Consider the following 12,356-nt stretch of genomic DNA (forward strand, 5'->3'; position numbering starts at 1 on the left):
AGTATTCTCTTGAGTTTAAGTACTTTCTTAAATTGTTTTCACAAATTTCAACAGTTCATGAAAAGCCTAATAATACCTTTGTATTCATCTTTTTATATTCCAGAGATTCTTTGAAAATTTGAATCCAATGGGAAATAGCATGGAAAAAGAATTCACAGATTATCTTTTCAACAAGTCATTGGAAATTGAACCAAGAAACCCCAAGCCTCTACCAAGATTTGTAAGCACACAGATAAAAATCTACCTAGAATTTTAAACATTTCAAATAGTATTCCTCTGTATTATATTATTAATTATTTTCAAGCAGGTTAGATAATAAGTAAGATTGGTTAATTTGGTAGAAATAGGAGGTGTCACCATTATAAATGTGAAACCAGACCCTTTCACTTATTTCCAGCTCTCATTGGATTATACCTTTTAAAGAATAAGAAATGTAAATTATTATAAGCTACAAAAATAAATGAGTAAAAAAATAAGTATAAGAATCAAAATTATTTTAGTAAAGAATGAACAAAAGTTTGAAGGAATAACCCAGAAAATATTTAGGTTTGAATAAAGTAAAATTTTAGTCAATGTGAAATTGTTTTCACAATAATGTGAAAATAGTTCACATTATTTTCCAGTTTCTTGTCATTGGTTAGCCAAATCTCCATACAGTCATACTTCATGTACAACATCCTCACATTTTCAAAACACGGTTGAGAACCAGAAAGGAAACAAATACGACTTCTGAGTATCTAAGATAAGAAGCAAAGTCATCACTAAATTGGTGGCTCTCAAACTTCCTTTGCTTGTGATACAATAGTAATATTCAATTGCAGTATCCTACAGAAGAGTCTGGAGACTTGTGCACACACCAGAGACTACAAGAGTTAAATTCCATACAATTTCTGGCACATTTAGTATGATTGGAGACAACCTTTTGAGAAATACTGCCTTGAATGTTATTTATTTTACTCGTAGAAAACTCCCTCATGCCTTCACTCAAAACCTATTTTACTCTCATCCCCCATCTAGTTCTGGCAGCCTTGCTGTAATGTTAAGGGAATTTGAATGTTCCCTGCCAGTTAATAGCCCCATGTGACTTGCTTTGAGATTTGGTCTAGTTCATAGCTTGAGTCACAGGGAGCCCTTGGGGGTAGGAGCTTGCTGAATGGGTGGAACAGAAAGTGAGAGTGATTCAGAGCTGGGAGACTGCGAGGCAGAACTGAAGCAGAGCACCTGGTGTGAGTGAGAGAGGGAGGAATTTTGCCGAGAGGAGCTTGTTTGTGAGGAGGTCTACAGAGGGAAGGCTTGGGGATGGTGGTACTCCCTGGATTGGTGGTGTGTTTGAACTTCATTGTTACTATGGTGGATTTGGCTTTCTGGTATCTGAATAAACATCTTGGTTTTGTCTTTGAGGAAGAGAGTTATTTATATTTTGCAAATTTACCCTGGAAATATGCATGCATATTGGTAGCCTGCTATGGATATCCCATTGGTGTTACACTTGCTTATCTGGTTTCTAGGGCTACACTAGACCAGAAACATCAAGTTAGGAAGGAGTTACTGGTAAATATGTTGACAGAAGCAAGAAGTGACAGCTAACAGCTTGAAATCAAAAAAGATAACAAAATCAGATCAGTGAGAAAATAAAACAAATTAGAGAATCTACGTAAATTCTTAGTGAACACACTAACACCTGTCCCAATACCTGGTTCTTCCATTACCATAAATGTGAGTGGTGTGCTTTTCAGTCCTGACCCCAGGACGTGGGAGGACAGAGGCAAGATGTATTACAGAGAGTTACCATTCATTTCACAATATCTAGGGCATCACTTTATTTCCATACTGTGTGTGCTGTAGTAACTGATATCCATCAAGATAATCCTCAGTTGTTCAAAGAATTCTGTTAGGGCTTTTTTTTTAATACTTAAGGAATTATTGATTAAGCTAGCTGGAAAATTTGATTATCCAGAATGTCCTTTTCTCTAGGGTTCTAGAAAGTTTTATTCTAATTGAATAGCAGAAGTGTCTTTAGATTTGGCCAAGCAAATTTATATAATTTTCTTATATTGTTTTACATTTTCCCTGTGCTATACTGGGATTTACTATGTATTTACTATGTACTCTACTATGGTAGAGTTGTCCACACACACCCAAAAATTCCTGTATTGTTGGATTTTCTCACATCATTTGCAACAAAACTGGCACAAAATGTTCCCATTTTCTCTAGCCTAGTCATTTTTTTTTTTGTAACTCAACCTTTCTACCCTTCATTCCTGGTCTGTCATTATCAATGCAATATATGTGATATAACTTTCAGACCAATTCTCATTCTACTTTGCATTGAATTAAGATATGTTTATATATTGTCCATTTAGATCTCTGTACTATAATGCTTTAATAAAGTAACATGTTTGTTTTTGATGTGTCTGCAGCCAAAAAAGTACAGTTATCCCCTCAAGTCCCCTGGTGTTCGTCCATCAAACCCAAGGCCAGGTACCATGAGACACCCCACGCCACTGCAACAGGAGCCAAGGAAGATTAGTTACAGTCGGATCCCTGAAAGCGAGACAGAAAGTACAGCATCTGCACCTAATTCTCCAAGAACACCGTTAACACCTCCACCTGCCTCTGGTGCTTCCAGCACCACCGATGTGTGCAGCGTATTTGACTCTGATCACTCAAGCCCCTTTCACTCAAGTACGTGCTAAAAGTGCAAGTTCCTTAAAGTCCTTGGATACGTTACACACGACTGATAAATATTTTTTCTAATGAAAAAACTTAAGAAACTCTGTAGCTGATGTTTATATAGTGCTTTAAGACGTGCAGAGTGCTTTGCAAATTATTACCGTACATGGTATAAATAAGCGCACTTCACAGTTTGTGCAGCACCCTTAATGAATCTTAAGTAAACCCTGCAGTAATATTCTCCGTGTCATTTGTAACATAGTTCAGGTAGTCAGCCGCATTCTGTGATAGCGCTGGTATCCCCAGCAAGACCACCACCACTCCCCCAAACATCAATCACCATTGCTACATTGCTTACTGTATGGGCATGAATATTGTTCCTTTGAAACCAAATGATTCTCCCAGTCATATTTCACTTCATGTCACTGAACCAATTAATGACATTAGATGGAATATGCCTGTAATGTGACTTTCATATCAGTCAAATCTAGTAGCAAAGTATAAATGTTATAGTGAAGATCTATGTAACCAACATTCCAAACTCCAGCAAACTTCAATACAGTGAAACTGCAGTTCAACAAAAACAAAAGAATCATCTAAGAGTTCCTTGAAATTTATCACCATAATGAGATTTGGCCTCTTGATAAATTGTGCAGCAGCCTGGCAGTTTAAATCACATTAGATAATTTGTTTTCTTTGTGTTCCTTTGGAAATAACTGCAGTTTCACAGCCAAAAGAAAAATAGAAAAATAATTTTTTCCTTTTTTCTTTCATTTTTAAAATTGTATTTATAAATTTTTAGTTTCAACATTCTCCTTTGTAATATGTTGAATTCTAAATGTTTCCCTTCTCCCCCTCCTTCCCTAAGACAGCCTGCAACCTGATATGGGTTATAAATGTATAATCTTGTTAAGCATATTTCCACATTAGTCATGTTGTGAAAGAAGAATCAGAACAAAAGAGAAAAACCACGAGAAAAAACAAAAAAGAGAAAATAGTATGCATTGATATGCATTCAGACTCCATAGGTCTTTCTCTGGATGTGGATAGCATTTTCCATCATGAGTCTTTTGAGATTGTCTTATATCATTGCATTGCCTAGAAGAGCCAAGTTTAAGAAAGTTGGTCATCACTCACTGTGGCTGTTATTACGTACAATGTTCTGGTTCTGCTTCCCTCACTCAGCATCAGTTCATGTAAATCTTTCCAGGTTTTTCTGAAATCTGCCTGCTCACCATCTCTTATGGAATAATAGTATTCCATTATATTCATATACTATATCTTGTTCAGCCATCCCCCAATTGATGGAAAAATTGTTAGAAAATTGATAGAAAATTGTTAAAACATACTGTTATCTGCAGTCTGTTTAAAGTTTGTTCCTCTTTTCCAGTGTAGCCAGTCAGTGCTCCTAGTTCTGGACTCAAGAGGTCAAAAGCAGCACAGAGTCCTTTTGCCTATCCAGCTCCATCTCCCCTACAGCACTTGTTAAGTGCAACTATCCTGTCTGGTCTTCATCCTCATTACTTAAACTTTCAAAATATCCATCCATGTAGACATTTGGAGAGGCCATCCTGCATAACAAGAACACACTATTTCTTGTGATAGCTCCCAAGAAATTCCCTAGAGTCTTTCAAATACCTATCAAAAACTCTTCAATGATCATATGTCAATCTTTCTGTAGGAAAATGTACCCCTAAATGCCAGTTTTAGATTCTAGATGTACACTGCTTCCTCCCTTCCCTCAGTTCTATCAGCAAGAGCAAGGATTCTCCCAGTTCCAAACTACTGGTGGTAGATAGTGCCTGGGGCAGGAGGAACTCCACAGCAAGACAGGGGCTTGGTGAGGGTGAAGATGCAAGTGTTCTGAGATGAGGAGCAAGGTGATGGGTTCAGTTGGGTATATAGAAGTGAAGATAGATAAAGAAATTAGAAGGGATTCAGACTGGAACAGTAAGGAAGAAGGTAGTAACTTGAAAAGGCAAATTGGGAAAAGTAGTTTTACAATAGAATTTACCTCCTACCCCTCTTGCCCTCTCCTTCCTAACAAGAGTGTTGTTAGTCACAGGACCACTATCTCTTCCATCTTGTTCCCTTTAATCTGAAACTTTCTTTTTCCACTACTGTTGGACATAGGGGAGGTTGAAAACAGAAAATTGGGCAAGGGAGAATAGGACTGAAGAACATATGGCAGAAGGTTGTGAGTTTTTTCTCCTTTTTTTCCACCTCTCTCCCACTGCCAACCAGTCAACATGAGTTGTACTTGTAGGTGACCTAGAATGGGGTAAGGTATGTGTAGACAGGATTAGATGGGGAAGAATACCAGATGACTCTGGGTTTCACAGGAATAAGATGGAAGAGGAAAGAAATTTCCCCATCAGCATCAAGGAGGAAAAGATTATTCCTCATGTCACATAACTGTAATAACTTAAGACATGTTGAAGTTGAACACTAACTTATTTCTTCTTTAATCTTTCCCCTCCTTTTTAACCTATTGGTAAAATTTAATTTTTTTGGCCATCTTAAAGTCTTAATAGTGACATCTAAATTAAACGATACCTGTCATAGCTTAAGCTTAGTATTCTCTTTAATAATATTAGACCTATATTCTTAATTTTCAACAATGTATTCTGTGAATTAAAATATCCAAAGTATCCAAAACTGTATTAAATGATTAAATTTATCTGACAGTAAAATTTCTGATGATCTACCAGGATTTCTTCATCTGCCACACTAGTTCTTATCCTATATGCAGGTTAATTTTGTCATAATTTGTCATAATTTTTTGCTTCTTACATGTTCTTAAGTTCAAGCATAAGATTCATTCAGTGAGTATTTTAGTGTCTGCTGTGTGCAAAGAATACGTTGGTTGTTGTGTAAGGTACAAGGATGTGTTAATATACAGTTTCTCCGAGAGGAGTTTATATCTTCTTCAGATATACACATAGATTCAGCCTTGAAAGGGCGAATCGTCAGGAGAGCTGAACTGGACCACAGAGGAGATGGGTTATTTTTTAGAGAAGGATAATGACACAATAAAAGTGGTATTGAGGAAGTAATAATGTGGTAGTGATTTATAGTAGCAAGTTTAGAAGGTAGGAGAAAAGCAGAACCACTCTTCTTTTTGCTTCTTTTTCTCTACTATGAAAGATGAGCTTTCAAAAATCATTAGAATCCACAAAAACTTACAAGTGTTCAAATCAATGAGCCCGAGTCTCCAAACTCAAACGACATCTCTGAATACTTGAAAGAATTGATATATTGGATGACTGAGCCACTTCTAGTCATCATTTAAATCCTGCTATGAACAAGAAGTGCCACAGGACAGAAAGAGGCCAGTACGGAGACAGGGTTAATTAAATCATGGGAATGCTATACACAGAGTATGCCTAGATTTCCACAAGTCATGTGACAAAGTCTTTCATGGGGAAAGGCTTGTTGAAGACAAGGAGAGAGGTGGCCTATATGATAACACAGTTGGATGGTTTTGAAACCAGTTGAAAGATTAGACTCAGAGCACAGTTTCAAAGGGTAGATATCAAGTTGGAAGAGAGGGGCCACTAGAAGTTACAGGGAGGCTTAATGTAGAGTGACCCAAAAATTAAATCGACTCCCTTTCAGGGTAGTGGTAAGGATAGCTAGGTGGCACAATGGATAAAGTGCCTGTCCTGGAGTCAGGAACTCTTTCTGAGTTCAGATGTGACCTCAGACACTTCTACCTGTGTGAACCTGGGCAAGTCTTTTCACCCTGTTTGCATCAGCTTTCTTATCTGTAAAATGAGTTGAAGAAGAAAATGACAAATCCCTCCTGCATCTTTGCCAAGAAAACCCCAAATAGGGTCACAAAGTCAGACACGACTGAAAAGCAACTATCCAATAGCACAAGGTACTAGAATTGCCCTTTACTGATAGTGTTCGAAGTTCAGGGATACTATAGAGAGCATTATTCTTCAGGCCTAATTGGAGCAGATAACCTCTGGGACTCGTTCCAGCCCTGATGTTATGTGATTCTATGATTCTTTATTTAATATTCATTTGAAAACAAGGGACTTGAACTCAGAAAGGTGTTCAAAGATGCAATTATAATCTTGGTAATTCCTTTCATGGAAGCTGTATATGCAGAGCCATAATTGAAGGATAATTGTTGCTGTATCTCAGCAGCCCTGTTCTACTCTTGGTGTAATCCATGTCATCTAAAGTAGCAAGTCCCCAAAATACATAACCGTCTGCACTTTTAAGTGCATTGTGTTGTGTGTTAACTCATTGAGTGTTAGGGCTTATGATTTAAATTTCTAGCCTCCTCCTGCGTTATACACTTTGATGTTTCTGGATGTTGTATATATAGTATATTGAATGTTATTTTCTCACTTGCTTCATTGTCATTTTAGAAAGATTCCCAAAGGAAAAAAACAACATTGTCCCAACTGACATTCATATCAAAGATCATTCTGCCCTTATCTACGTTGTCTGAATGCTTTTAATTCCCTCACCCTGGAGGAAAAAAGCAAAACAAGGACTTATTTTGAACTTTGTTGGATCAATAGTTTCGTGGATGTTTCCTACACTGATGCAGAGAACAACCTTTTTATTTTGAATGATTTTTCTGTTTCACTGAAAAATCCTCCAAAGAAGCTCAGGGCTCTGAAGGCCTTGCTTTTGTCCCTGTAACACATCACGGGGTGCCATTGGATCACAGAGCCTGTCTATCCTGTGGTTCTTTTGGCTATGTTCCTGGCCTGCCTCCTTTGCTAGTCACACACATCCTCATTATGGTCTTTTCCTTCACATCTTTTATTCCAACATTTTTAAAACCATTATACATCTTCATTTGCCCTCAGATTATTTGTGATTTTACTATCTCAAGGATCTGGGTATATTGTGATGCTATGTGTGCAATGCCATCTCAGGGTGGGGAAAGCCATCTCATCATCATTCATTCTTTTTTTCTATCTCCCTGTTAATACCTCATTTATAACTGTTCAGTCATTATGGTTATCACTAACTATTCAGTGAATATTCTTTTATCTTTAGAGTTGTATCTTTCATAGTAGTAGGATTTTAATGGATGCGTGGGACAGATACCTTATCCAAGAAGAGTATTCAAGGATGCATTTTTTCCTAAAGAATCAAATATTTCCCTAAATTTAAAAAAAATACAAAAGGATTTTATATTCTCTATATCATGTCCATTTTAAGATCATAAAGATGTGGTCTATTCAGAAAATTGTCTTCATAAGTCTGCCTCTTACATTGTTACATTTTTTTGAAGAAGCCCTGGTTACATGCATAATCCATGATCATAAAAATTTTAGAGCTTCTTTCAGAGGGTAATGAAGAAATATGCTCTCTTTACTGTTTTCTATTCTTTTGAAATCTTCCCATCTTTGAGAGAACTTGAGAGTCATCAAATCTCTAAAACTGTGTCATTTCCAGTGTATAATTCTTCTATATTTATTTGGTCAGCCTTCACAACTAAATCTTCTTAAATGTCACTTTCTTATCAGATACAGAACTATTTGTGTCAGAATGTGACTTACTCCACTGTTATTGCAAATGAGAATAGAGCACTACAAAAATACCAATAGATCTGTTTCCTTTTTTATCTTTGTGCTTCCAGTTTCATCAGCTGTCACTAGAACCTGTGTAAACTTAGTTTTTCCTCAACTGTTTTTGTTGTTATGTGTGATTATATTTACATAATCTTCCATTTTCCTACAAAATGTTCATACTCCAAGGTGGTATTGCCTTTGGCTTCTGTCTCTCACTACTTCAGTAAGTCTGAGGCAAGTTATGACTCCTTTCAGTCTCTTGTTATGTCTACAGTTTTCATCAGTTAAAAACTCTTTCCAGAAACAGTGATTAAAATTAATGTCTTTAACCTTTCTCCAATAACTTTTCCTTGTTAAACAGATCAGGTTGGAGGTATTGTGATTCTACAGCCTTCCCCCTTGATAATTTCTTATATGGTTACTGTTTTAACCTTTGCTAAAAATCATAAAATGATCTGGCTACAGGTAACTGATTCTGGAAGTATTAACCAGTCAGTTCCTCTCTGTTAAGATGAAGTGAGTTTCATGTTTCTCTTTTCTATTTCATTTGTTGTTTAATATGTTCCTGCCTTTAGATGTTCTTCTTGAAGATAGTTTTCATACCAACGTAATATGTGGCTTCTTTCTCTGTTTTCACATTGAAGTCACCAAGAATCAAGATACAAGTTAACTTATTTTGGAGAATCTTAAGTTCCCTTTGCAGTTTCTCTTAATTCATCCTCTGCGGTGAACATTGGCGCTATGGTTATTTTCATGCTAATCATGAATACATGGGCAAGTGTTCTAGGAAAAGATGTCTGCAAGCCATCATTCAGTTTGGCTATACCATCTTCTGATTTCTTTTACAGTAAACATAATAGTATGAATATAGTTTAATTCCTCCAGTATTATGTCTCCTTATTGGACATTAGACAAAGAGTTTATCAAGAATGCCAACAGTTAAATTAATATGAATCATTTCTTAGCAGCCAGCCTTCTGATAAAAACTAACATTTCCATCTTAGCAAGGTTGGCTCTCAGAAAAGCAGATGCAGTCAAGAAGTTAATTAGTAGTCAGTTAAATCTGTGGACTCATTTAAAATATTTTTCTGTGGTAAAATCATCATAGTTTATCATTTGAACAGAAGGTAAGTTTGTTTCCCTTTCATGAGCAAAGCATTTCAGAGAAAGTCCAAATAGTTTTGAATACTTCCACTACAATCTTGTTTAAATACTTGATCAAGCTTTTTCAAACACTTGAGTATCGTTGAACACTTTAGTAACTTCTGGCTTACATGGTGAATAATTGATGTAGTAGTTGTAGATTTTATTTATTCATCAATCAAGATGTTTACTAATTTTGAACTAATATAACTAAAAGTAGCAAAATTATTTCTTTTTTTTTAAATCTTCTGTAATTGAAACTTTAGCTAATTGAAACTAGTCTTTACTTAGTCTGGATCACTGAGGTTTTGCTCTATTAGAAGAAGTTAGAAAGGAGTTCTAAACTCCTCAGGGCTCTTTTGCTAAGCAGCAATACTTCAGGTATTTAGCTGAATTTCCTTACTAGAGGATTCTTCTCGAGAAGCTTTTTTCAGGTACTTCTGGTCAATGTAAGTTGTCTCTGATAAATTTAGAGAGATAGTTATATTTTAAGTGGATTTATCAAACCCAAATTATTACCAATAACTTTATTTAATGATTGCCCAATTACACCTCTGATAACATTTATAATTCGAATACTCCTTTATAAGCAGCCATCAAGCAGTGAAATCAAATATACAAATCAGATTGTTCTCTGAATTTGTTCTAGAATAAGTTTGCTTTATATAGAAACATTTTCTTTGTGTAGTATTGTTTCTGAACAACTGCAGACGCCTCACAGGCATGGATGATGTTTTCATTTCACTCCTGTGCCTCCTTCCAAGCACAGTGCTGTGTGTCCTGCTGAGGTACTTCTGCTGGGATGACAGTATCAAGTTCATACCTACTTCATAATAAGGATAGTTTTAAAATTAAAATCTGTAGAACTCCTTGAGCATCTTGAGGATAGAAATCATTGAAATGAGAAGTAATGCATCAACATTTAAGTAATGCATACATTTAAGAGTGTCCAGTTGAGCTGAAAAGAGAGTATTGAAATGAAAACGTATGGAAATAGACTCATCTCTATAGGAAACTCAGGTCATTACTTTAAAAAAAAAACCCACTGGAATTAATACAAATAAATACAAGAGTTAAAGTTCAGATGATAAATTGACTAAAATCAAGATAATACAAAAAGCCCAGTTGTTTCAGTAATGTTAATGATTAATTCAAATCAGCATACATAATTGATTGTCAGGGGCTTTATTGTTATGTAGCAAAAAAAATCACCCTGTCTTTTGAAGATTCGTTCATTTAGAAATTGATTGAGAACTTTCAGGGTTCTGACACAGGAAGTATCTAGGTACCATGAAATTTGTGTTAATGAATTTCTCCTTTTCCTGCTCAAACTTTCCTTGGGTCTGGTAGCAGTTCCTGGCTTACAGCATCTTTTAAATGAAGTCTTCCACTGTTCTTTTACCCTTGCTTGTAAATGATTTATTTCAATATTACTATTATTTCTGTGAAAATTTCATTTTGAAAGCAAAATATTGTAGGGATATATTAAGTATAGTTATTTTTGTACAGAATTTGTAGGATTTACATCCTCTGAGGGAAAAAAAATTACTAACAGAATTCATCATTAGCTCTGCTTTTTAACTGTTGTCTTTATCCAGTTTTGTGGAAGGAAGCTAGCAAGTAACAAAAAAACCCACATTCATGTGTCTTTTAAAGACATTTAAAAATCATTCTGTAAAATCACAGCCATGTGGTTCAAAGAGTAAATGTAAGCTCAGTTTTTGCAAGTTGCCTAATAATAGGTCTGAATGAGAATATAGAGAGTTCCTTTGGAAGATTTTTTTTTCAAAGACTGAAGCGTGACCTCATGACTATATCTGTATAATAACTGAATAGTTTCCAATGAATGTTTCATTTCCCTTTGACCCACTGGCCGGATAGAGGATAATTTGCCCCAGCCCTGGATACGTTTCATATAAGTGACTGTGACACCAAAAAGTTAATGTAACGTATAGTCTCCAGATTCCTAATGTATTACCTCAATTCACCCCTAAAAATCAAGGTTTAATATTTGAATACATTTGTTTGTACTGTGGACTAATACCATATTATTTAAGATGGGCAATGATGATAGAATTCTTTTTAATCATAAAACTTCTGACAAATTTCAGCGAAAAAAAAATCTCGTTTTTCTTGTTTCCTTTCACAGGCAGCGATACCATCTTTATCCAAGTTACACTGCCCCATGGCCCAAGTTAGTATATCTGGTTTAAGTCTCACCTGTAATACTTGCTATGGCTTTAGAACTCAAACCAAGTGTAACTTTTCCTGCTGAAACTTTCTTTGGGTCTGGCAGCAGTGGTACCTGGCTTACAACGTCTTTTAAGTGAGGCCTTCCCCTATTCTTTTACCCTTTATCATAAAGGATTCATTTTCTTCAATATTACTGTCATTTCTATGAAAACTTTATTTTAAGAGCAAAATATTGAAGGAATATATTAAATATAGTTACTTTAATTTTGAAAGTACAGACTTCCCAATGGATTTGTGTACTCTACTTTTAGGGGAAAAAATAGAAGGAGGACTAACAGTCATTCATCATTAACTAAACCAAAAGGTAGATTACTGTTAAAGTAGCAAGGTATAGTAGAAGGATCACTGCCCTGGGACTGGGTTTTAATCCTGATTCTGCCATTTACATGCTTGGGTTTTAACCTTTGCATATCTCAGTTTTTCCTTCATGAAAATGTGAAAACAGAGGACAAACACAGACACAGACAGATACTGATAAATACCCTTACACCATCACAGAACTATAATGAGGATAAAGAAGATAATTTTTATGGAAAATACCTTTAACAAGAAAGGAGCCAGAGTATTTTATTTGAGAGGAAATTAAGACCTCCAGAAGTTAAGTGACTTGTCAAAGCTCTCTCAGGAAATAAATGGCACAGCCTGGACTCCTCTTGATGCTGAGGCCAAGATTTTTTTTTATTATACCTTCCAGACTCTCTGTAGAATCCAATTATTCTATGTTTTTTAAAAAATTGATTT

The 12,356-nt window shown here is 35.6% G+C and overlaps 1 protein-coding gene across 2 annotated transcripts in view; it reads left to right on the plus strand.

Moving 5' to 3' along the window:
- The window catches only part of SOS1 (SOS Ras/Rac guanine nucleotide exchange factor 1), a 183,152-nt gene that overhangs the window by 164,924 nt on the left and 5,872 nt on the right, over positions 1–12,356 (plus strand). Inside the window, exons 19-21 of one of the 2 annotated variants that reach the window (XM_072635817.1) lie at positions 104–220; positions 2,421–2,685; positions 11,512–11,556. In XM_072635817.1, coding sequence (XP_072491918.1) covers positions 104–220; positions 2,421–2,685; positions 11,512–11,556 — 427 coding nt within the window. The remainder of the gene's footprint in view (positions 1–103; positions 221–2,420; positions 2,686–11,511; positions 11,557–12,356) is intronic. The other variant, XM_072635818.1, reaches the window with a different exon arrangement.

This window comes from Notamacropus eugenii, chromosome 1 (assembly GCF_028372415.1).
Source record: "Notamacropus eugenii isolate mMacEug1 chromosome 1, mMacEug1.pri_v2, whole genome shotgun sequence".
NCBI lineage: Eukaryota > Metazoa > Chordata > Mammalia > Diprotodontia > Macropodidae > Notamacropus > Notamacropus eugenii.